The sequence below is a fragment of the Microcaecilia unicolor genome, chromosome 2 (assembly GCF_901765095.1).
Source record: "Microcaecilia unicolor chromosome 2, aMicUni1.1, whole genome shotgun sequence".
NCBI classification, from domain to species: domain Eukaryota; kingdom Metazoa; phylum Chordata; class Amphibia; order Gymnophiona; family Siphonopidae; genus Microcaecilia; species Microcaecilia unicolor.
In genome coordinates this window covers 124,118,341-124,143,028 of record NC_044032.1, presented here as the reverse complement: position 1 = coordinate 124,143,028, position 24,688 = coordinate 124,118,341, and the positions used below count along the sequence as shown (strand labels likewise).

The window sequence follows — 24,688 nt, the reverse complement described above, 5'->3', positions numbered from 1 at the left end:
GCTCGTCAAGAGCTGCCGTCAGACAAGGCTGCGGGGTCGGTAAAGGAGATGGTGGCAGAATCTGTCGCAGCTCAGGAGCAGGCACCGGGCTGCCAGAAGACCGACACATAGAGGGGGAGCGATACTGAATAGAGGGGGAGCGATACTCTCAGCGCCGATGCTTCTCGGGTGCCGATTCCCTTGACGCCCCGGAGCTCCTGCCACCGTGTGTCGAAGGAGAATGATGACGATGCTTCTTCACCTTTGCTCGACGCCCGTTATCGAGACTTCTCGGTACAGATGAGGAAGACGTAGAGTCCTTACGCCTATTCGGGGCTGGGTCCGACGAAAGTCGTTCCTGGGGGGCCTGCATAACAGGAGGCCTTGAGGCAGGTGGAGACCCACTTGATGCCTCACTGCTTTCAGCGCGAATTGGTCTTTCAGCAGCCATTACTTCTGCTCCCGACGTCGATGCTGCCGACCTCGGCACCGTTGTCGAAGTCGAAGGACTGGATCGAGCCCCAAAAAGCTTTTCTCGTTGGGTTTATTGAGACGCTTGGGTCCGTTTCTTCATACGAAGACACAGACTACAAGCGGCTGGGCTATGGTCGGGCCAAAGGCACTGGATACACCAGGCGTGGGAATCGGTACCTGAGATGGTCCAGTTTCACATAGTACAACGTTTGAAGCCGCTGGGTGTCTTCGATGACATGGAAGGAAAAATGGCTTCGGCGAAATCAAAAGACGCGATTGTGCCTGTTAAAAGAAAAAAGGGGCACAAAAAATAAGGGAATAACCTGGCCGCGTTGAAAAACAAAGGATTTTTTTTTTTTTGAAAACTGCACAAAAGTAAAATAAAGAACAAATAGCAAAAAATTCGCGAAGACTCTTTTCCTGGGCCTCAGAGGAACGGAGATAAAAACCTACCACACCTCAACGCGGAAAAAAGAAAACTGAGGAGGCACGCTCACGTGGGAAGTCAGTCTGCGCATGAGTGGTGCGCGCTGTACGCACACCAGAAGACTCTGGCAAAACTTTGTTTATATTTTGCTTGCAAAATGCCGATTCCTGGGCCGACTTGGACGTCGACCCACATGTAAGAACAAGCAGCCTGCTTGTCCTCGAAGAATTTCAATTACCCGGATATTGACTGGGTAAATGGAACATCAGGGTATGCTAGGGAGGTAAAATTCCTTGACGAAATCAAGGGCTGCTTTATGAAGCAGCTGGTACAGGAGCCAGCAAGAGGAGGAAAAATTCTAGACCTAGTCTTTAGTGGAGTGTGTGATCTGATGCAGGAGCTAATAGTGCTGGGGCACCTTGATAACACTGATCATAATATGATCAGATATGATATTGATGGAAAGCGATGACCACAAATGCTCGCAGTCTAAGCAATAAAGTTCATGACCTTCATGCCCTGATCTTGGAGGCAGACTTGGACATAGTTGCAATCACAGAGACATGGCTCAATGGTTCCCATGAATGGGATGCAAACATACCAGACTATAATTTTTTTAGGAAGGATAGAGAGGGGCGTAAAGGTGGAGGAGTAGCTCTGTATGTGAGAAATGATATCACAGCGACCGAAATGACAGGGAACTGGGGAAAGGAAGAAGCGATATGGATCACCTTAAAAAGAGAGGCTAGAACCTCTGTCCACGTGGGTGTTGTCTACAGACCCCCGACACAATTGGAGGAACTAGATAAAGATCTGATCGCTGATATTCAAAAGTTAGGGAAGAAAAGAGAGGTGCTGTTGTTGGGAGATTTCAATCTGCCGGATGTAGATTGGAAGGTTCCGTCTGCGGAATCGGAAAGAAGTAGAGAGATCGTGGATGCTTTTCAAAGTGCTTTGCTCAGACAAATGGTGACGGAACCCACGAGGGAGGGAGCGACGCTAGATCTGGTACTCACAAATGGGGATAATGTGACAAATGTCCGAGTGGGTGCCCACCTGGGCAGCAGTGACCATCAAACGGTTTGGTTTGATATGACGGCTGAAGAGGAGGGTGGCCACTCAAAACTCAAAGTCCTGGATTTCAAACGTGCTGACTTTAGTAAAATGGGGGAATACCTGAGGAAGGAGCTGATGGGATGGGAGGAAATACAAGAAGTGGAAGGGCCACGAACCTTTTTGTAAGGAAAGTAAATAAAAGCAAGAGAAAAAGGAAACCGATATGGTTCTCCAAGCAAGTGGCTGAGAAAATAAAGGCTAAAGAGTTGGCGTTCCAGAAATTAAAAAAAACCCAAAGAAAAGGAACACGAGGAGGAATACCGGATGAAACTGAAAGAAGCCAAGAGAGAGATACGTCTGGCGAAAGCGCAAACGGAAGAACAAATGACTAGAAATGTAAGGAGGGGTGGCAAAATTTTCTTCAGGTATATTAGTGAAAGGAGAATGACTAAAAAGGGAATTGTGAGACTAAAAGATACTGCGAACCGCTACAGTATGTGGATAATGATGAAGAAAAAGCAAATTTGCTAAATAGATACTTCTGTTCTGTTTTTACAGAAGAAAATCCTGGAGAAAGACCGCGATGGACTGCAAAAAGTACAAATGAGATTGAAGTGGATAGAGCACCGTTCACGGAAGAGAGTGCATAAGAACAACTTGAAAAGCTAAAGGTGGACAAAGCCATGGGACCGGATGGGATCCACCCTAGGATATTGAGGGAGCTCAGAGAGGTTCTGGCGGGTCCTCTGAAAGATTTGTTTAATAAATCCTTGGAGACGGGAGAGGTTCCGAGGGATTGGAGAATGGCGGATGTGGTCCCTCTTCACAAAAGTGGTGATAGGGAAGAAGCTGGAAACTACAGGCCGGTAAGCCTCACTTCGGTTATTGGAAAAGTAATGGAAGCGATGCTGAAGGAAAGGATAGTGAATTTCCTGGAAGCCAATAAGTTGCAAGATCCGAGACAACATGGTTTTACCAAAGGGAAATCGTGCCAAACGAACCTCATTGAATTCTTTGATTGGGTGACAGGAGAATTGAATCAGGGACGAGCTATGGACGTAATCTACTTAGATTTCAGCAAAGCTTTTGACACGGTTCCCCACAGGAGGCTCTTAAATAAATTGGATGGGCTGAAGATAGGACCCGAAGTGGTGAACTGGATTAGGAACTGGTTGACGGACAGACTCCAGAGGGTGGTGGTGAATGGAATTCACTCGGAGGAGCGAAAGGTGAGTAGTGGAGTGCCTCAAGGATCGGTGCTGGGGTGGATTCTGTTCAATATATTTGTGAGTGACATTGACGAAGAGTTAGAAGGTAAAGTTTGCCTATTTGCGGATGATACTAAGATCTGTAACAGAGTGGACACCCCGGAGGGAGTGGAAAACATGAAAAAGGACCTACGGAAGCTAGAAGAATGGTCTAAGGTTTGGCAATTAAAATTCAATGCAAAGTGATGCACTTAGGGAGTAGAAATCCACAGGAGACATATATGTTAGGCGGGGAGAGTCTGATAGGTACGGATGGGGAGAGGGATCTTGGGGTGATAGTATCTGAGGATTTGAAGGCGACGAAACAGTGTGACAAGGCGGTGGCCCTAGCTAGAAGGTTGTTAGGCTGTATAGAGAGAGGTGTGACCAGCAGAAGAAAGGGGGTGTTGATGCCCCTGTATAAGTCGTTGGTGAGGCCCCACCTGGAGTATTGTGTTCAGTTCTGGAGACCGTATCTTGTTAAGGATGTAAAAAGAATTGAAGCGGTGCAAAGAAAAGCTACGAGAATGGTATGGGATTTGCGTTACAAGACGTATGAGAAGAGACTTGGGGACCTGAACATGTATACTCTGGAGGAAAGGAGAAACAGGGGTGATATGATACAGACGTTCAAATATTTGAAAGGTATTAATCTGCAAACTAACCTTTTCCGGAGATGCGAAGGCAGTAGAACGAGAGGACATGAAATGAGATTGAAGGGGGGCAGACTCAAGAAAAACGTCAGGAAGTATTTTTTCACGGAGAGAGTAGTGGATGCTTGGAGAACTCTTTTATTTATAGAGACGGAAATCAATAGACAACCGTACATTAAAAATACATAAATACAAATCAACCCACTATATACATATTCACAAGTCCCCCCCCCCCTACCCGGGAACCCTAATAAAACCAATACCCATCTGAAACCAAAAAATCATGACAGTTTTAACTTAACATGCTTCCACCAAATAAAAAATTTACCAGTCCCTACCTCCACCCTTTCCCACCGTGCTACCTCCTGGACCGCCCTTACTATATCCCAACTGACCCCCTCAACAGACCTGTACTCCTGACGCAGGGAAACCCCGCAGCGCGCCATCCAAAGACAGAACCTGACAATGACAGAGATCAGAAACCCCGTTACCGGCTCCAGCTGCCCTTTCCCCTGCTGTCTCCCATAAACCCAATCCGCGTAGGTGTAAGATCGAAAACTGGGAATTTGTAACAGAGAAGCCACTCTGTCACACACCTGAATGGAAAAAGGGCATTCCTTTAAAAAATGGTTCATGGTTTCTACCTTTCCAACACATTCCCCCCTCGGACAGTCACGGTCCTTCATGTTCCTGTCCTTCAGATTTCCCCTTACATATAACTTTCCATGCAAGGACAGCCAAGCAATGTCCCTGTACTTGTGTGGGATCCTTTCTGATGACACTAACCGCAAACCCCGCTCCAATACCGGCCCAGGAGCATCCCTAAGTACCAGTGGAGAAGAAAATCTCTGAGTGCGCACCCTTTCCACCCAATCCTCCCTCCTCCCTTCCTTTATTTCCTCTACCATAACACCCCACAACCGTACTAACTTGACCAGGGTCCGATAATACCCTACCCCCTCCGGAAAGCCTTTCCTCAAAACCCTCACCCTCCCCCCTCCCAGCCAGGGGACCCAATATTCCTTCCACCACTGAATAACACTCTCTGCCCACCCCGGGGGTTCTTGATCTACTGCCCGACCCAAATTAAATTGAAGAAACAAAGAACTGAAAACTAACACTGGGTTAACCATACCTACCCCTCCCTCATTCCTTGGCAAGTATGTGATGTTTCTTTTGACTGGATTCATCCGGTTACCCCATAGCATTTGAAAAAACACACTGTAAAGTGCCGTGTAACAACGCTCTGGTAACAGACAGATGTAACTTAAAAATAAAAACATTGGCACTACATGGGATTTGATCAAACGAACCCGATCTGCCATCGACATCCTCCAGCCCTTCCACCTCTCTACCTTTGCCCTTGCCTCTTCAATCTTCTGATTCCAATTAATCAATCCATAGTCCCCTGCCTCAAACTGTATCCCCAGAACCCTTATCCTCTCTGTAGCCTGTGGGAACCCACCCTCCAATTCAAACCTTGCCCCTGCCGGTCCCACCCATAAGCTTTTACATTTCTGATAATTCACCCGCGATCCTGACGCCTGCGAATACCTTGAAATCATCCCTTGCAATTTCCTGCCTTCTGTCTTATCTGCTACCCAGACCGTAATATCGTCCGCATAGGCCACCACCCGTAGTTGCTTCCCCTTGCTCACCTCCACCCCTTGCAATCCCTCTTCACCACTCAACTCCAAACGCCGCACAAATGGGTCAATGGCGAAGGTATACAGCAGAGAGCTCAAGGGACACCCTTGTCGCACTCCTGCCGTAATCCCAAAATCCTTCCCCTTCCAGCCATTCACCAATGGAAAACACCGCACATTGGTATACAATAACCGAAGCTGTTCTACCCATCCCCTTGGAAACCCATAATGAATTAACACCTCCCATAAAAAATCCCACTGTACCCTATCGAAGGCTTTGTCCTGGTCCAGGGCTACCAGTAACCGCCCTTTCTGATCCTCCCGACTGCGCTCCAGACCCTCCCGTACCCATGCCACTGCCTCCAACACCCCCCTGCCCGGAACCCCACAACCTTGTGAGATCGCCAGCACCCCCCCAGATACCTGTCTCATCCGTGCTAAGAGCATATGCGCAAAGACCTTCCGGTCGCTATTTAACAATGCTATAGGCCGCCAATTAGCCATAAGCCGAGAATCTTTGCCTTTACTAAGGAGAACCAGTGCTGACTCTGAAAAAGACTTTGGCAAGGAACCCGTCCTCCGTGCCACCTCCCAGACCTCCAACAAAATCGGAGCCAGCTGGTGTTTGAACGCCTGATAAAACTCCGCTGGGAGCCCATCAGGTCCCGGCGAGGTCCTGCTCCGCAAGGCCCCAATGGCCTCCTCCACTTCCTTCAACGTCCAGGGCTGTTCCAGAACCTGGAGATGAGGCCCCCAGTTTCCCACCCCCGGGGTCCCTTCTACATACTTCTTCATGACTTCCTTGTCCAAATTCTGATCAGAAAAAAACTGCTCAAAATGATCCCCCACCACCCCCAGGATCCCTTCCCTTGAATCTCTGATGACTCCCCTTTCATCCCTTAACCCCTCTATTATCCTATGTTCCCTTCTCTCCTTGCAGCATACGAAAGGATCTGGGCTCAACAGTTTCCCAAAATCCCTTTCGTACACCAAAGAGGCGTACCTGTTATATTGCACCTTCTCCATTTCTGACTGCACCACCTCTATATCCTCCCTCCTCCCCCCTCTAGAAATTAAATTATCTCTCCTCTTCTTTAATGCCATCCCTAACCGGGTTACCTCCCGTCCCTCCCGTCTCGCCTGACGTATGAAAAAGACCTTCGTGCGCCGTTTCACTTCCTCCCACCAATCCCCTGGAGATGAAAAAATACCCTGTAAAGACGATTGATCTATCAGAAACTCCAAAAATTCCCTCTGTACCGGCCCCTCCCTTAGCCATTTTAAATTTAGTCTCCACATACCCCTTCCTGACCTGTGAATTCCCGCACCTCCTAACTTAATTAACACCAACTTGTGATCTGAAAAATCCACCTCCACCAGTCTAGGCCCCTGCCCACATGCCCCTCCCCGAACCAAAAACCTATCTATCCTACTTCTACAACTACCCCTGGAAAACGTAAAACCCTCCCTTCCTGCAAAATGTTCCAAAAACACGTCCACCAACCCTGCTCCCTTCATGATCCCTGCCAACCTCACCCCATCATAACGCACCTGTGCTGACCTACCCCCACTATCTTCTTTCCTCAGGATCGTATTAAAATCCCCTCCCCACACCAACTGACGGGACGTATACAGATATGGCCTGATTTTCCCGAACAACAGTGACCTCCCCCTCTTACTCTGGGGCCCATAGATATTAATAATTCTTAAAGCCACCCCGTGCAATAACACATCCACCACCAAACACCTCCCTACCCCTAACTCCACCACCCGTTGAATTACCACCTTATGTGTCTTGAACAAAATACCTACCCCCCCATACCTTTCCCCTGCCAGCCCCCAAACTGAAGGACCCCATCTCCATGCCTGTTTCGCCCGCCTGACAGCATCCAATGTTTGCAATCTCGTCTCCTGAATCAAGAAACAATCTGCCTGTATAGCAGAGAGGCCATCGAAGGCCACACATCTCGCCCTCTGGGAGGAGACACTAGCCACATTAAGCGTGGCAAAGAATAACAGCACTCCCGCCATCACCTCTATCTAGAGAAACGCCTCCCCTGCACAAACTTCTCCTTCTTCCCTTCCTTCTGCTCTAACCCGCCACCTAAATCCTGTACCTTACCATCCCCCACATCTTCCTCCTCCGCCCAGTCCCTCACTCCAAATTCAAAAATCCTCTCTTTCCTTCCCCCCTCCCCCCTTATTTTCTTCCTCCCCTTCTTCTTCTTCTCCTCACCTACAACCCCTCCTCCCCCTAAGGCACAACCATCTCCCCGCTCCCCCTCCTCCCCACCCTCCTCCCCCTCTCTTTCGTCCTCCGACCCTTCCCCCCCCTTATCTACTGCTTGAAAAACACTATTTCTTCCAGATTTCCTCTTCCCCCCTTCTCCCCTTCCTATACCCCCTTCCCCCCTCCCCCCTCCCTCCTCCACACTCTCAACTTCCATATCCCCCCCCCTCTTCCAAGCAACCCTCCTCCATCCTAACCTTTCCCCCCTTCTTCCTACCCCTCACCTTTCCCCCTCCCTCCCTCACTGCCTCCTGCCTGCTTCCTTCCCCCTCCTGCCATCCTCTATTATCCCCTCTTCCCTCCTCTACTATCTCTTCCTCCCTTCCTTCTACTTCCAAACCCCTAAATTTATTCCCAACCTCTATCCCTTGCTCTAACCCCCTCCCAGCAGCTACCCGCATCCCCATCCCCCTTCCCTTTCCCTTTTGCTTCTTTGAGACCCGTAACCATCCTTCGTCCTCACCCTCCTGCCTCTGAGCTCCCCCCCGTTTCTCCCCCCCCTGACTTGTCAACTCTTCCTCCACACCATCCGTACCCTGGACCCCTGTCCCCTGTCCCTCCTCTCCCCTCCCCCCCTCCTGCATTTGACTATCCCTTCCCGTGCCATCCTCTCCCCCATTATGAGAAGCCTGCGGACAATCTCTAAATGCGTGCCCCAGACCCCCACAAAGATTGCATCTAATGGAGGTACAATCCTCCGTGGAATGCTCCTTGGCCCCACATTTTGCACACTGCATTACTGGGCAGGACATGCTAAAGTGCCGAAAGGACCCACACTTAAAACACTGCCTCGGCTGTCCTTTATAGAAGCACAAAATTCTGTCCCTCCCTATGAACGCCGCTGAGGGAATGTGCTGTATCACCTGGCCCACTTGATTTAATTTAACCAAAGCCCCCCATCCACCCGCCCATACCCTACTGGGGTCCGGGAGTTTAGTCAACGGAGTTCTCAACTCTGCATACCTCTGTAACCAGAAAGCCAGGTCTGCCCCTGAAATGGACTCGTTCCGCACCAACAGAGTCAACTGCACCAGGTCAGGTCTGCTGATCGGGACCACTTTATAATTTTTCCACTCCCCTCTCCCCCTTACCCCTTCATACCTCTCCCAGAAGACCTCCATTCCTCTCTGTGTCAAGAAACTGACATCGTACTCCGGGATGTTCACCGGATGTATGCATGCATAAAGGTCCTCTGGGATAAACCCTAGCCCCAAAACCAACCTCAATACTGTGTCCCTGGAAGGCATCCCCCCCTCCCCCACCCATCTAACTTGTACCACATTCCGCCTCCTGGGTACTTGCCCACGACCTCTCCCCTCTTCCCCAAAACCTGCCCCCGCCCTACCACCCCATGGAAACCCTCCCCCCTCTCTTCTCCCCCCACTACCTACTACAGCAGCAAAGGACTTAGCCCCCTGCTCCCACCGCCCTCTCCCACTTTTCCCTGAACTCAGTGCATCCTGCCCATCTCGTACCGTCCCCCCCTCCGATTGCCCCCCTGCTATCCCTTCACTTGCCTCACCCTCCCCCCCTGCCGTGCCGTGCCCCCTCCCCCTTGATCCCCACCTCCCTTTTCCCCAACAGACAAATGTATCAATTCAGAAAATACCCCTTCACCCCCCTCCCCCCTCTTATCAATACACATATTTATCACAGCAGATATGCCCCCCTCCTTCAAACATGCTCTATCCATAGCAACCCTCCCCCCCAAGTCCAAACTCAATCCCTCTACAGAGCTGTCCTTATCCTGCAGCAATACCCCACAGGCCTGGGCTGAAGATCTGGTGTTTAGTCCTGTCTGCAGAGCATCTTCTGACCCCTGCTGGCTGTCTGTATGCTGTCCTCTCCACACAGGCAGGTCTTGCAGGAGACTGGTAGTTGGTTTCACCTCAGGCTTTCCCCCTTCTCCCTCCTGATTGGATGGGAACTCCTGTCCATCCAACCCTCTGGGGCGTAGCTCCTCAGAACCTGGCTGCACAGCAATCTGAACACCTGACTGAGAAAAATCGGTTGCTGCAATCAGAGAGTCAACTGGCTGCACCTGAGCCAGCCTTCCAGAGTACTGCAGTCCTCCTGCCATCTCTGCACAAGCTGTATCCATTCCTTTAACATGTAAACTGCTTTCCTCCTTACTGGATGTTTCTACTAACACCTGTTTGGAAAGCAGACTGCCTCCCAAGTCTCCTTTCTCAGTTTCTACAATGTGCAACAGTTTAGGAATCAGTCTTGTTTCAGATTCTTGTCCCTTAGGTGGTATCACAGGTTCTGAAAAGACACCAGAACCAAGTCCAACCACCTCCTGTCTGGAGCCTTTTTCCACAGTGAGTACATCTGGCTGGCTTGCCAAAGCCTTCATAAAAGTTAAAGTAGCCTGATTATCAGACCCTGACAAGTCCTCTGTTACAGGCTGACGTTTAAACATACAAGCTGAGCCAGACTCTGCCTTTTCTCCTGCTTTCATAGACACTGTAGCCTCTTTCTGGCACACTTCTCTCTCAGGACACAAATGTTCAGAAGCAGAGGCCATTCTTTCCTGATTCAAATAAAGCTCCCTCAAGGGATTATCACTGCCCTTTTTTAAGGAGCCCAACAGCTTCTCTTTCTGCTGTAGCTGTTTTACCAGTCGGACTTCCTCCTTCTTGTAAGCCTTCCTGTGTTCAGCTGGGGCTAACTTGCTCAAAGCCTTAGCCATTTTTTGCTTCTTCCCCAGCTCTGCACACTCCTTTTCCAGGGCCTTGATTTTCCTGACCCTCTCTACCACGCCTTTAGCCGTGTCTTCTGGATCACAGCTTTCTAACTGGACCTCCTCCTCTTCCTCCTCCTCTGACCAGCCATCCTCGCTCTCTACCTGATCAGGAACAGGCAGAGGCTCCTGGCTCACCTCCATTCCCTCCTCTCCAACCATCCCCTTAGAGAGTTTTTCAGGGGTCTTTACCAACTTCCTCCCCTCTCCACATTCTTCACGCTCACCTTCCATGAGCAGCTGAGTCGTGGAGGGGGTAACGATCCGGCTTCCACCCCTGGACTTCTGCACTCTGCGGTCCACAGGACTCCTTTCCCTCCTCTCTGGGGCTGATCCAAAAAGAGAGCTACTCCTCCGGGCCTTCTGGTCCCTGGCCCCAGTAGGCCCCATGGCCTGGGACCTTCCTGAGGACTTCTCCCCAGGGACCCTCCTCATTGCTGGGGAAGGAGCTAGGCCACGCTCCCCTCCCTCCTGGTACTGGCAGAGCCTCCGGCAGCACTTCCTCCTCTGTCAAGGACTAGCCAACAACTGAGCTGGAATGCCCTCCCGCGGGAGGTGGTGGAAACGAAAACGATAACGGAATTCAAACATGCGTGGGATAAACATAAAGGAATCCTGCTCAGAAGGAAAGGATCCTAAGGAGCTTAGACGAGATTGGGTGGCAAAGCCGGTGGCGGGAGACGGAGATGGTGCTGGGCAGACTTATACGGTCTGTGTCGGAGCCGGTGGTGGGAGGCAGGACTGGTGGTTTGGAGGCGGGGATAGTGCTGGGCAGACTTATACGGTCTGTGCCCGGAAAAGGACAGGTACAAATCAAGGTAAGGTATACACAAAAAGTAGCACATGTGAGTTTATCTTGTTGGGCAGACTGGATGGACTGTGCAGGTCTTTTTCTGCCGTCATCTACTATGTTACTATATTGGCTTTGGAGTAAGTACACACAGGAAATCTAATATGTTAACATTTAACTTTCAAAACGGAGACTATGATAAAATGAGAAGAACGGTGAAAAAGAGGTGCAGCTTTGAAGATCAAAAATTTACATCAGGTGTGGATGCTGTTCAAAAATACCATCCTGGAAGCCCAGGCCAAATATATTCCATGTATTAAAAAAGAAGGAAGGAAGACCAAAAGACAGCCTGCATGATTAAAAAGTGAGGTGAAGGAAGCTATTAGAGCTAAAAGAAAATCCTTCAGAAAATGGAAGAAAGATCCGACTGAAAATAATAAGAAACAGCATAAGGAATGGCAAGTCAAATACAAAGCGCTGATAAGGAAGGCAAAGAGGGACTTTGAAAAAAAAAAAAAAGATTGCATTGGAGGCAAACACACATAGCAAAATTTTATTTTCAGTATATTAAAAGCAAGAATCCGGCAAAAGAATCAGTTGGACTGCTGGATGAAAAGGGCACTCAGGGAAGACAAAGCCATAGCGGAGAGATTAAATTAATTCTTTGCTTCGGTCTTCACTGAGGAAGATTTGGGAGAGAAACCGGTGCCAGAAATGGTATTCAAAGCTGACGAGTCAGAGAAACTGAATGAAATCTCTATAAACCCGGAAGATGTAATGGCGCAATTTGACAAACTGAAGAGTAGCAAATCATCTGGACTGGATGGTATTCATCCCACAGTACTGACAGAATTGAAAAATGAACTTGCAGAACTATTGTGTGGAGGAGTGGCCTAGTGGTTAGAGCACCACTCTTGCAATCCAGAGGTGGCCGGCTCAAATCCCACTGCTGCTCCTTGTGATCATGGGCAAGTCACTTAACCCTCCATTGCCTCAGGTACAAACTTAGATTGTGAGCCCTCCTGGGACAGAGAAATATCCAGAGTACCTGAATGTAACTCACCTTGAGCTACTACTGAAAAAGGTGTGAGCAAAATCTAAATAAATAAATATTGTTAGTAATATGTAATTTATCTTTAAAATCAAGCATGGTGCCGGAAGATTGGAGGGTGGCCAATGTAACGCTGATTTTTTAAAAAGGTTCCAGAGGTGATCTGGGAAATTATAGACTGGTGAGTCTGACGTTGGTGCCGGGCAAAATGGTAGAGACTATTATAAAGAACAAAATTACAGAGCATATTCAAAAGCATGGATTAATGAGATAAAGCCAACATGGATTTAGTGAAGGGAAATCTTGCCTCACCAATCTATTACATTTCTTTGAAAAGGGTGAACAAACGTGGATAAAGGTGAGCTTGTCGATTTTGTGTATCTGGATTTTCAAAAGGCATTTGACAAAGTACCTCATGAAAGACTCCAGAGGAAATTGTACAGTCATGGGATGGGAGGTAGTGTTCTAGTGTGGATTAAAAACTGGTTAAAGAAAGAAAACAGAGAGTAGGATCAGTATTCGCAATGGAGAAGGGTAGTTAGTGGGGTTCCCCAGGGGTCTGTGCTGGGACCGCTGCTTTTTAACATATTTATAAATGATCTAGAGATGGGAATAACTAGTGAATTAAATTTTTTGACGCCACAAAGTTATTCAAAGTTGTTAAATCGCAAGAGGATTGTGAAAAATTACAAGAGGACCTTACGAGCCTGGGTATTCAAATGGCAGATGATGTTTAATGTGAGCAATTGCAAAGTGATGCATGTGGGAAAGAGGAACCCAAACTATAGCTACGTAATGCAAGGTTCCACATTAGGAGTCACCGACCAAGAAAGGGATCTAGTTGTCATCGTTGAGGATACGATGAAACCCTCTGCTCAGTGTGCGGTGGTGGCTAAAAAAGCAAATAGAATGTTTATTTCTAGGACAAGCAGAATAAAATATATTGCACTGTTTTGGGATCTTGCAAGGTATTTGTACCCTGGCCACTGTTGGAAACAGGATGCGGGGCTTTATGGGCCTTTGGTGTGTCCCCGTATGGCAATACTTATGTTCTTAATAGCAGATTATGGACTTTTCCTCCAGGAACTTGTCCAAACCTTTTTTAAACTCAGATACACTTAACTGTTGTTACCACATCCACTGGCAACAAATGCCAGAGCTTAAATATTTGTTGAGTAAAAAAATAATTTCTTCTATTTGTTTTAAAAATATTATGTAACTTCATGGAGTGTCCCCTAGTCTTTGTACTTTTTGAAAGAGTAAGCAATCGATTCACGTTTACCCATTCTTCTCCACTCAGTATTTTATAGAGCTTTATTATTCCCCCTCAGCCATCTCTTCTTCAAGCTGAAGAGCCCTAACCTCTTGAGCCATCCCTTTAATCATTTTGGTCACTTTTCTTTGAACCTTTTCTAATTCCACTATGAGATATGGCAAACAGAATTGCACACAAAGTGAGGTCACAACATGAGGCGATACAGAGACATAATATTTTTTATTTTCTTTATCCCTTTTTTAATAATTCCTAGCATTCTATTTGCTTTTTTGGCCACTGTCACACACTGCGCAGAAGATTTAAATGTATTGTCTACATTCTATCTATATCTGCCTCAATATACTTACCTTGTACATGCAACGAGAAACACAAGCAGAAACCATTGTCATGGATGTGCCAGGCTGTATGGTCAACGATTGGACATTTGCTACAACATTTTGCAATGGAAATCCTATTATTGGTCCTAGACAGAGAAAAAAATCTCACATATTACCATTTGTACATAAGAACAGTTTTCTGGGTTGATCCTATAGTGGACGTTATTCTCCTTCCCCTGAACACATCACATCCATGATGTGACTGAGCCCAGAAGAGTGGAGTAGCCTATTGGTTAGAACAGTAGGTCAAGACTTTAAGAAGTTAGGGTTCAAGTTCACTTCACCCTCCACTGCTGTGGGTACAAACTCTGTAACCACTCTAGCTCTAGGGCAGGGAAATGCCTATTGTTTACCTGATCATAACTCACATTGAAAGGTAAGTAATTAAAATCTAAAATTCAAAGCTGAAGCTATATTTCAGTGTACTGTTAAGTGCCCAGTACTACAGCCAAGGCACAGGATAGCCCAGAACACCTTGTCTAATTGTTTCTATTCTTCACATACTTTCATCCTGTTGCAATGAAAAATATACCCCCCCCCCCCCCAAAAAAAAAAAAAAAAAAAAATCACCCATCTACAAATTCCCACCTTGTAGATAAGATGTATGAATTCCATTGTCTACTGCTTTTTGAAGGTCTGTAGGAAGGAGCTCAGCGATGCTTTCGGCATATTCAATGACTGGTGTTGTCACTGCTGCCTCTGCTAGTAATGGTCTCACATCGAGCGTCACCGAGACCAAATGACGTGTATCTCCTATAGTTCTGTCCAGTGTATCTGTAAACATACAAACCCTCACTGACTACCACCTCCAGTATATAAATTCAGAGAAAAATCCTCAAATGATATAGGTAGATAACCTCATCAAAAGACAGAAGACTTGCAAGTGCAATTAATTATGGGCCCTGTTTACAAAGGCGTGCTAGCATTTTTAGCATAAGTTAAAAATTAGCACATGCTAAAAATGCTAGCACACATTTGTAAACAGGGCCCTAAGTGACACAAAAGTATTCTAATAGCAAAAAGAGAGGGTCCAAAGTACACCAATAAAGACAAAACAGAAAAAAACCCCCACAACAGGGGCATCAGTAGCAGGATAATGGAAATTTCTTTATTGAAAAGACCTGACATGGGCTGTGTTTCGGCGACGACTCGCCTGTGTCAGGGGTCTAGCAAAATACAAAAGGATATACATAGGCATTACTATCCATCCAAAAACTCATTAAAAATACATTTATTCTCAACATATAGAGTACATATAAAGAATGGTTTTTACATATATATAATACAGATAAATACATCATCAACATTTGTGTGAAATTAATTAAACATACTTGGTAATTCCCATGAAAAATATTTAAAAATAATAACAGAAAATATAATTAAAAGATTCTTGTACATATTTTATAATAGAAAACAAAAAATATATATATTTTATAATAGAAAACATACAAGATATTTCTTTAAAATAAATAACATTTTTTCATCGTTTTTTTTATTTTTTGCATTCAGCATAATTAGTGGTGGCTCCATGTTGTTTGAGAAAGAATTTATATGGTATGCTGAGTAGCATGTTGGTATGGTAAAATTATGTATCATACCTGATAATTTTCTTTCCATTAATCATAGCTGATCAATCCATAGACTGGTGGGTTGTGTCCATCTACCAGCAGGTGGAGATAGAGAGCAAAGCTTTTGCCTCCCTATATGTGGTCATGTGCTGCCGGAAACTCCTCAGTATGTCGATATCAAAGCTCCATCCGCAGGACTCAGCACTTAGAGAATTACACCCACAAAGGGACACTCTGCCCAGCTCACCACCGCCGAAACGGGGGAGGGGAATTAACCCAGCTCATCCCCACACAAGTGGGGGAGGGGAATCCGTCCAGCTCATCCCCGCGGAGCGGGGGAAGGACACCACCCGCCGATGCGGGGGGATCTGGCTTATCCTGCAACCGCAACCGCGGGAGGAGCTGACTGACCCTAACACCGCCGAAGCGGGAGGGGTACAAAGCTGCCCTACAGCCGCACGAAGCGGGAGGGAGCGCCGGCAGAATTTAGGTCTCAATCCAGCCCCATAAAATGGAGGGGAGAGGAATGCAGCAGCAGCTCACTGTAACACAAAATCGTCTCAACTCTTGAAGAATCCAATTGAAAAAACTTGAACACGAAGTCCTCCTGAACAGGAACTGAAGACTAAACTTGAACCTGAAATGCAACCAGAATATAAACAGTACAGATATCTGGGAGGGGCTATGGATTGATCAGCTATGATTAATGGAAAGAAAATTATCAGGTATGATACATAATTTTACCTTCCATATCATCTTGCTGATCAATCCATAGACTGGTGGGATGTACCGAAGCAGTACTCACCCAGGGCGGGACATTGAAATCCCTGACCGCAACACTGAAGCTCCAAACCGGGCCTCCGCCCGAGCAGCCACAGTCAAGCGGTAATGCCTGGAGAAGGTATGGGCCGATGCCCAAGTTGCCGCCTTGCAAATCTCTTCCAAGGAGACGGACCCGGCCTCTGCCATCGAGGCCGCCTGAGCTCTAGTGGAGTGAGCCTTCAGCTGGATAGGCGGCACCTTCCCCGCGGCCACATAAGCCGCTGCAATGGCTTCCTTGACCCATCTTGCCACTGTAGGCTTAGCAGCCTGCAGACCCTTACGAGGACCTGCAAACAGGACAAACAGATGATCCGACTTCCGGAAATCATTGGTCACTTCCAAGTATCTGATGATGACTCGTCTCACATCTAGATATTTGAGAGCAGAGTACTCCTCTGGGTAGTCCTCCCTACGAAAGGATGGGAGACAGAGCTGCTATAAACGTTGAAATAAACGTTGAAATAAATGCCTTTAAGGACGTCCAAAAATTTTTTTTTTTTTCAACGGAGCCAGCGGGAGGGGAGAGAAAAGGAGGGACCTGGCACCACCAGGTTTGCACTTGCTCAAGAAGAGCCCTCAACCCCAGGTACTCAACAAAACCTAAAAATTAGGCTTGGAGACCTAGCCAGAGCTGCTGCTGTGTGTGACCACCACCTGCTGAGATAGAGAACATACTGAGGAGTTTCCGGCAGCACATGACCACATATAGGGAGGCAAAAGCTTTGCTCTCTATCTCCACCTGCTGGTAGATGGACACAACTCACCAGTCTATGGATTGATCAGCATGATGATATGGAAGTGTTTGTTTTATAATTTGATTTTATGTCCTTTTGGGTGTTTTAGACGTTAATGTTTTTAAAGAAATCTCTTTTTTGTTTTGCTAGACCCCTGACACAGGCAAGCTGTCACAGAAACAGAGCCCATGTCGGGTATTTTCAATAAAGAAATTTCCATTGTCCTGCTCCTGAAGGCTGTTGTCCTTTTTTCACAAAAGTATTTTAAACCATCTTCGTTTACTGTGCTCGTTTATTATAGTAACATAGTAGATGACGGCAGAAAAAGACCTGCACGGTCCATCCAGTCTGCCCAACAAGACAAACATATGTGTAAACCTTACCTTGATTTGTACCTGCCTTATTCAGGGCACAGACCGTACAAGTCTGCGCAGCAGTACTTCCCGCCTCCCAACCACCAGTCCCGCCTCCCATCACCGGCTCTGGCACAGACCGTATAGGTCTGCCCTCCACTATCCTCGCCTCCCAACCACCAACCCCTCTTCCCCTCACCTGCTCCGCCACCCAATTTCGGCTAAGCTTCTGAGGATCCATTCCTTCTGCACAGGATTCCTTTATGCATATCCCACGCATGTTTGAATTCCGTTACTGTTTTCATCTCCACCACCCTCTCCGCGAAAAAATACTTCCTGACATCTTTCCTGAGGCTGCCTTGCCATTTTTTATTCTTTCCAGCCCAACAAAAGTTGGAAAGAATTATACAAAAAGAGTGAAGAAGTCTGTGTCCAGGGTAAAAAAAAAACCTGAAAATTTAACAGAGTGAGATGCAACTTGACATGAGAGGGAAAATGGTAAAAAGACAAGAGTTTGAAAATGGAACAAATTAGACTAGAAGTTTCAGAGATATAAGCCCAGCCCAGCTCCCATCCCCCCCCCCCCCAAAAAATGAATGGAATGGGAGAAAACGTGGTATATGGGGGGGGGGGGGGGAACAGTAAAGGGCTATACAGAGTTTGAAAACGGGCCAGATCAGATCATGAACTACAGAAAAATAAGCCCCAATTTCTGCAGCACAGACATTTAGAAAGAATGAAATATAGCAGTTAGAGAACAGGGCAAAGAAGGGCAGTGGGTTGAGAATCTGCTGAACCAGGTTTGATTCCTACTGCAGCTCTTTGTGACCCTGGACAAGTCACTTAACCCTTCACTGCCCCAGGTACAAATGCTTAGAATTGTGAGCCCACTAGGGACAGAGAAAGTACCTGCTTTGGTTGTACCACAAACACTGTATATCAAATCCATGACCCCCCCCTACTGTTCCAAACCTCTAAACTGTCTCACCTCCTGAAAAATTACTCCCCTTGAAAATGTCCCAAAGGCTAAAAACTCCACCCCCACACATGCCATACAATACTGCAAATTTCCCCATCTCCAAAAATACCCTGCTGCAACTGCCGCACCACCTTGAAAACTGCCCTGTCCCTAAAAATTGCCTTCTCCAACTGCTACACCATCATGCATTCTACCCCATACCTAAAACATATCCATGCAACAGCCACAACCCCCTTAAATTGCCCCCCCCCCAAAAAAAAACTATCTTCTGCAAACTGCAAAACTCCAAATAACTACCCTCAAACTGCTTCACCACCCTTTAATTGCCCCACCCCCAAAAAATAACAGGAAAGGGGAAATGGGACTTGATATACCGCCTTTCTGAGGTTTTTGCAACTACATTCAAAGTGGTTTACATATATTCAGGTACTTATTTTGCCCCAGGGGCAATGGAGGGTTAAGTGACTTGCCCAGAGTCACAAGGAGCTGCAGTGGGAATCGAACTCCCCTAGAAACTACTCTACCCACAACTGATGCAATACCTCCCCCCCCAAATTGCCCCATCCCTAAAACTAGTCCCTGACTAGAACTTGGTAGCAAATACTTTTGTATAGCAACTGCTCTCCCCAAAGCAATTACCAATTGTACCTGTATTTGGTAAGTTACTAATAAAGGAATTTGATTGCTTTCTCAACTACACATAGCCTTGGGTGATTTATTTCCAGAAATTATGGGTGGCTGGCCCATTGGTATTTGAGGAGAGGAATAAATTCACCCAAAAATTCATCCCTTACATCTACTCCTACAAGGTCCTAACAAACTCCCCTCAAACTTGCTGCCCCACAAGAGTAAACATACTCAATTTTATATCTTTATCTATCTATACCTATATACCGTATTTTTCGGACTATAAGACGCACTTTTTTCCCCCCAAATTTGGGAGGAAAATGGGGGGTGCGTCTTATAATCCGAAGGTAGAGATTTCCCTCCCTCCGAGTTCGGGATCGCCCGCCCGCCCTCCGAGTTCGGGATCGCCCTCCCCCCCGGCCCTGTCACCACTTCTCCCTACTCACGCGATCTTCCCTGGTGGTCTAGTGACGTCGGGGCAGGAAAGAGCCCCCTCTTTCCTGCCCAGCGCGCTGCTCTCCATCCTCCTGTATGCAGCCTGACGGTCTCGGTGAGATTCAAAATAGCCGCCGAGACTTCAATTCTCTGCGGCCATTTTGAATCTCGCCAAGACAGGAGGATGGAGAGCAGCGCGCTGGGCAGGAAAGAGGGGGCTCTTTCCTGCCCCGAAGTCACTAGACCACCAGGGAAGATCGCGTGATGTGAGTAGGGAGAAGTGGTGACAGGGCCGGGGGGAGGGCGATCCCGAACTCGGAGGGAGGGATTCGGACAAGACGCAACGGAGCACCTAGGTTTTAGAGGAGGGAAAAAGGAAAAATGTTTTTTCCTATTTCCCTCCTCTAAAACCTAGGTGCGTCTTATGGTCCGGTGCGTCTTATAGTCCGAAAAATACGGTAGATATATACACACATGCACACACTAGAATGTTAATATTTCCCTATTCCCTTATTTCATTTTCTTTGTTAATTCTAGTCTGAAAACTACTTCAAGAATCATATAGTTTCCTCATTGGTTGCTATGTGTATTGTCAAGTGTAACATTTGTCAGATTAACACTAAACTACCATGGGGAGTCATTTTAGGGGTCTTTTACTAAAGGTTAGCTCGCGTTATCTGATGCAGGTCCCATTTTATTCCTATGGGCCTTTCTGCAGATAACTTGAGCTAATCTTTAGTAAAAGACCCCCTTTGATCCCTAAGGAAATTAGATTATTTATGAGGAAATTATTTTGTGTGTCTGACTTTTCATGCTCATTGGTGTTTTACATAACATGCAAGTTTCAAAGGGCTAGCTACTGTACTTTCCAAGATATAAGCAATCACACCTAGTAAAACCGAAGGAGTCATTAACGTTTTACCCATCATACTGTGGCTGTCTCAGGCTGAAGTAGTGCAGTCTATGTGCAGATTTTTTTTTTTTTTTGTAATACTTTTCAGTTTGGATTGTTTGATATGGGAAAGGACAATGATCTTTGTCTAATAAATTTAGAACTGCCATATAAAAAAGTGTACAGAAACTGAGACATCGAGGCAGCTCCAAGATAACAATTGCACAATAATGTCTTTACTGAGATTTTATATGCCTGTGAAGCCTACAACACAAATGGCCTTCCTGTGGAAAGTCTTTGGTCAACTGTATGGTGACTTAGGGGTCCTTTTACAGAGCAGCGGTAAGCCCAATGCGGGCTTACCGCTCGCTCTTTTGGGACTACCGCCGGCCCAACAAGGCCACCAGAATTAGTCCCGCCCCGAGCACGTGCTATTTTCAGGGGAAAAAGAAAACCCCTGGAAATGTCTTGTGCAGCAGTAACCAGGCATCGCCGTGCGCTGCCTGGTTACTGCCAGATTAGCTCGGAAGCCCTTATTGCCACCTCGATGGGTGGTGGTAAGGACTCCCTACCACATGGCCATGTGTGCCTGGGGTCTTTTTACCCACTGCGGTAAAAAGGGCCCCATCACGTGGGAAAAACAGCCAGCACAGGGCACTTTTTCCCACAGTTTTGTAAAAGGACCCCTTAGATTTTTTTTGCAGACACTACGCCATGAAATAGATTTCAGAAAAATTTTATGATACATGAGGTTTGACATAAAGTCAGTAAGATCAATTTGGTTGAAGATAGATAAATTCGTATTAGTTTCAGAAGTCTGGAACTGTTTCATTGAGAACTGCATTACTTGTTACAAGCCAGGAGAAAAATGATGGTCGATGAAGAGTTTTTTCCTACTAAAGCAAGACGTCCATATATCTAGCACATGGAATGAAATCCTGGCTTGCAGCAGACACCGAAACCAAGTACCTTTTGAATGACTTCTAATACTTAGGTAAAGATGCTCACTGACTTGATGACCAGTCTCTTTCAGAACATATCATCCTCAAGCTTCTAGACCCTTTCTTGAACAAGGGAAGAAATGTTATAATTGACATTTTTTTTTACTTCAGTGAAATTAGCTGAGAAGTTGAAGACCAAGAGTACAAGCATCATGGGAAAAGTGAATTAGTCACAAAAAGAGGTTCCACCACTGGCGATAAACTCCTGAGCAAATTTCTATGGCACTACGGTGACGAAGTATAGAGATTTCACTCTCACTGTCTACCAAGGAAAGTTAAACAATAATGTTCTGATACTGAGCACCCTCCATCCAGATGTCCACAATGGAACTGACAGAAAGAAGATACACAAGAGAGTAACTTTTTACACCAAGAACATCAGCACTTTGTGGATGAAAAAGCTTGAAAGTATTCCACGAACATGGGAAGCTGCAAATGGCCACTCAAGTTTTCCACAAAGACCTTACTCTGGCTGCAATCAACACAACAGTGTTGTACAATACTGATACTGGCAAGAAGATAGTTTATCCTTCAGTTTGCTTTGCAGCTTTGACAGCATCACATCTTCTCGAGAAGGTGTAGGCCAGAGGCACCTGTTGATCAAGAAGAGCCTAGAGGGAACCACAAACGATAAGTGCTAGATTGTGATGCACAACAGAAACAACACAGTGATGCCTGCAAGAAGTTCTTCTGCGGAAAGTGTTCCACAAGATTTGGAAAGAAATGTGTTTGTGTGGCATGAATTTTGAAAAACATATTTATAGAATGACTAATTTTAGAACACTTTTGATTTTCACTTCCATTAAGAGGTGTAGTTATTAACGTGGGCTACCCTTATCTTCAGTGATGAAACTGTTTTTTAGTCTTCTGGAATCTGCTTGCTTTTAGATCAGTTTTAGACAAACCGGCACTTCTCATTTTGGTTTTTGTTTGATTAGTTGCTTAGGTTATTGTATCACTCCATGGTGCGACTGCACCTCGAATACTGTGTGCAATTCTGGTCATCGCATCTTAAAAAAGATATAGCGGAATTAGAGAAGGGCAACGAAAATAATAAAGGGGATGGGACAACTTCCCTGTGAGGAAAGGCTAAAGAGGCTAGAGTTCTTCAGTTTGGAAAAGAAATAGTTGAGGGGGGATATGAGAGAGGTCTATAAAATGAGTTGAGTGGAACGGGTAGACATGAATCGCTTATTTACTCTTTCTAAAAATACAAGGACTAGAGGGAACACAATGAAGCTATTAAATTTAAAACAAATCAGAGAAAATATTTCATCACTCAATGTGTAATTAAACTATGAAATTCATTGTCAGAAAATGTGGTAAATGCAGTTAGCTTAGCAGGGTTTAAAAAAGGTTTGGATAATTTCCTAAAAGAAAAGTCCAAAAGCTATTATTAAGATTGACTTGGGAATCCACTGAGGAGTAGCCAACTGGTTAGTGCAGTGGACTTTGATCCTGGGGAACTGAGTTTGATTCCCACTGCAGCTCCTTGTGACTCTGGGCAAGTCAACTTAACCCTCCATTGTCCCTAGTACAAAAAATAAGTACCTGAATATATGTAAACTGCTTTGAATGTAGTTGCAAAAAACCTCAGAAAGGCGGTATATCAAGTCTCATTTCCCTTTCCCCCCCCCCCCTTATTTCTAGGATAAGCAGCATAAGATCTGTTTTACTATTCTGGGATCTTGGCAGGTACTTGTGACCTGGATGGGCCACTGTTGGAAACAGGATACTGGGCTTGATGGACCTTCAGTCAGTCCCGGTATTGAAATGCTTATGCTTTTATGCAATACTAAATACATGAATGAAGCAATAGAGGCAAATTATTCTAGAGATAAGGTGCAAGAAAAAAAGTGCTCCATTATGTGTTGATTACCAGCGTGCATATGAAGGGCCAGGAAGAATCAATCTGTTATAATTTGAAGAATGTACAAGGTGCGATGGGATATATGGAATAATAAGAACAGAGAGACAACTGGGAACCCCATTGTGAAGAGCCTTGAATGTAAGAGTTAATATTTTAAATTGAATCCTAAATTTAATTGGAAGTCAATCTAACTGGTCCCATCTTTTAGCATTGCAGACAAAATGTGTGGACGTTTTGTAGTGATTTAAACCTTTTTAGATTAGGCTGAGAGACACCGGCATAAATGGCATTACAATAAATCAAGCTGGGAGCCTACAGAAGCGTGATAGAATATGTATAGCATCAGTATCTAAAAAACTACAGATAGATCTAAGTTTTCACAATTCTAAAAACCTGATTTGAGGGCAGATGATATTTGCCAAGTAAAGGTAACCCAAGAGTCCAGAAGTACACCAAGGTTATTATTGGGGGCAAAGACTGAAACAACAAGCATTTCACGACACTGAGTGCCAAATAGCTACCCCTATGGCCTGTCATCTGGTCCAACACTAGAGCCCGACTGAAATTTGTTTTCGGTTTTTGGTTCTGGTGCCGAAACAAACAGCTGTTTTTTGGGTGGGTTTCGGTTCACCAAAAACAGCTGTCTTGATTTTCTACTGTTTGGCAGAAAATGATCCCTTGCCACCTAGCACAGAAAGTGAAGCATAGTGGGGCCAAGGCATTCCCCCCCCCCAAACCCCCTCTCCCAACACTTTCTAATGTCAGAGTTAGTCAGCTGGCTGCCTTCCCCAGAAAAATACTCCCTCCGAGTCCTGAGGCCTCCCACCACCTACCCCCCCCCACGCAGACTTACCCGAACAATGCCCTAGTGGTCTTGGGTAGGTCAGGCTGCACTGCGATCCCTTGTCGCTGCTTCCCTGCCAGCTTCAGGACTAGGAAGGTGTATTTTTAAGGGAGTGCAGTGCTGCTCGACCTATCCCAGCAGGCACCACTCAAACATCATTGGAGAGAAGGGAGCAGAGTGGCTTCTCCCTTTTTCTCTTCTTAGTCTGCCCTCACCTGGAGATCCAGGGAGGGAGAGGCAACCAGGACTGTGCTGGTCATGTGCTGCTGGAGCTGGGGAGGAGGAGGGGGGGAGGTGGAAGGGATGGACAGGGAGAGCTGAATGACCTGGGGAAAGAGGGACAAGGAGAAGTGCTGTTGGACTTGGGGAGGAGGGTGGAAAAGATGGACAGGGAGAAGTGCTGCTAGACCCGGGGAGGAGGGTGGAAAAGACGGACAGGGAGAAGTGCTGCTGGACCTGGGAGGAACAGACAGGGAAAGGTGCTGATGAACCCAGGGGAAGGAAGAAGGGACACAGGGAGAGGTACCGCTGTACGGGTGGATTGGGGGAGGAGG

General features: G+C 46.3%; 1 protein-coding gene across 1 annotated transcript in view; it reads right to left on the bottom strand.

Moving 5' to 3' along the window:
* The window catches only part of GFM2 (G elongation factor mitochondrial 2), a 147,448-nt gene that overhangs the window by 8,034 nt on the left and 114,726 nt on the right, over positions 1-24,688 (bottom strand). The window contains 2 exon segments of the mRNA XM_030193279.1: positions 13,980-14,095; positions 14,598-14,783. Coding sequence (XP_030049139.1) covers positions 13,980-14,095; positions 14,598-14,783 — 302 coding nt within the window.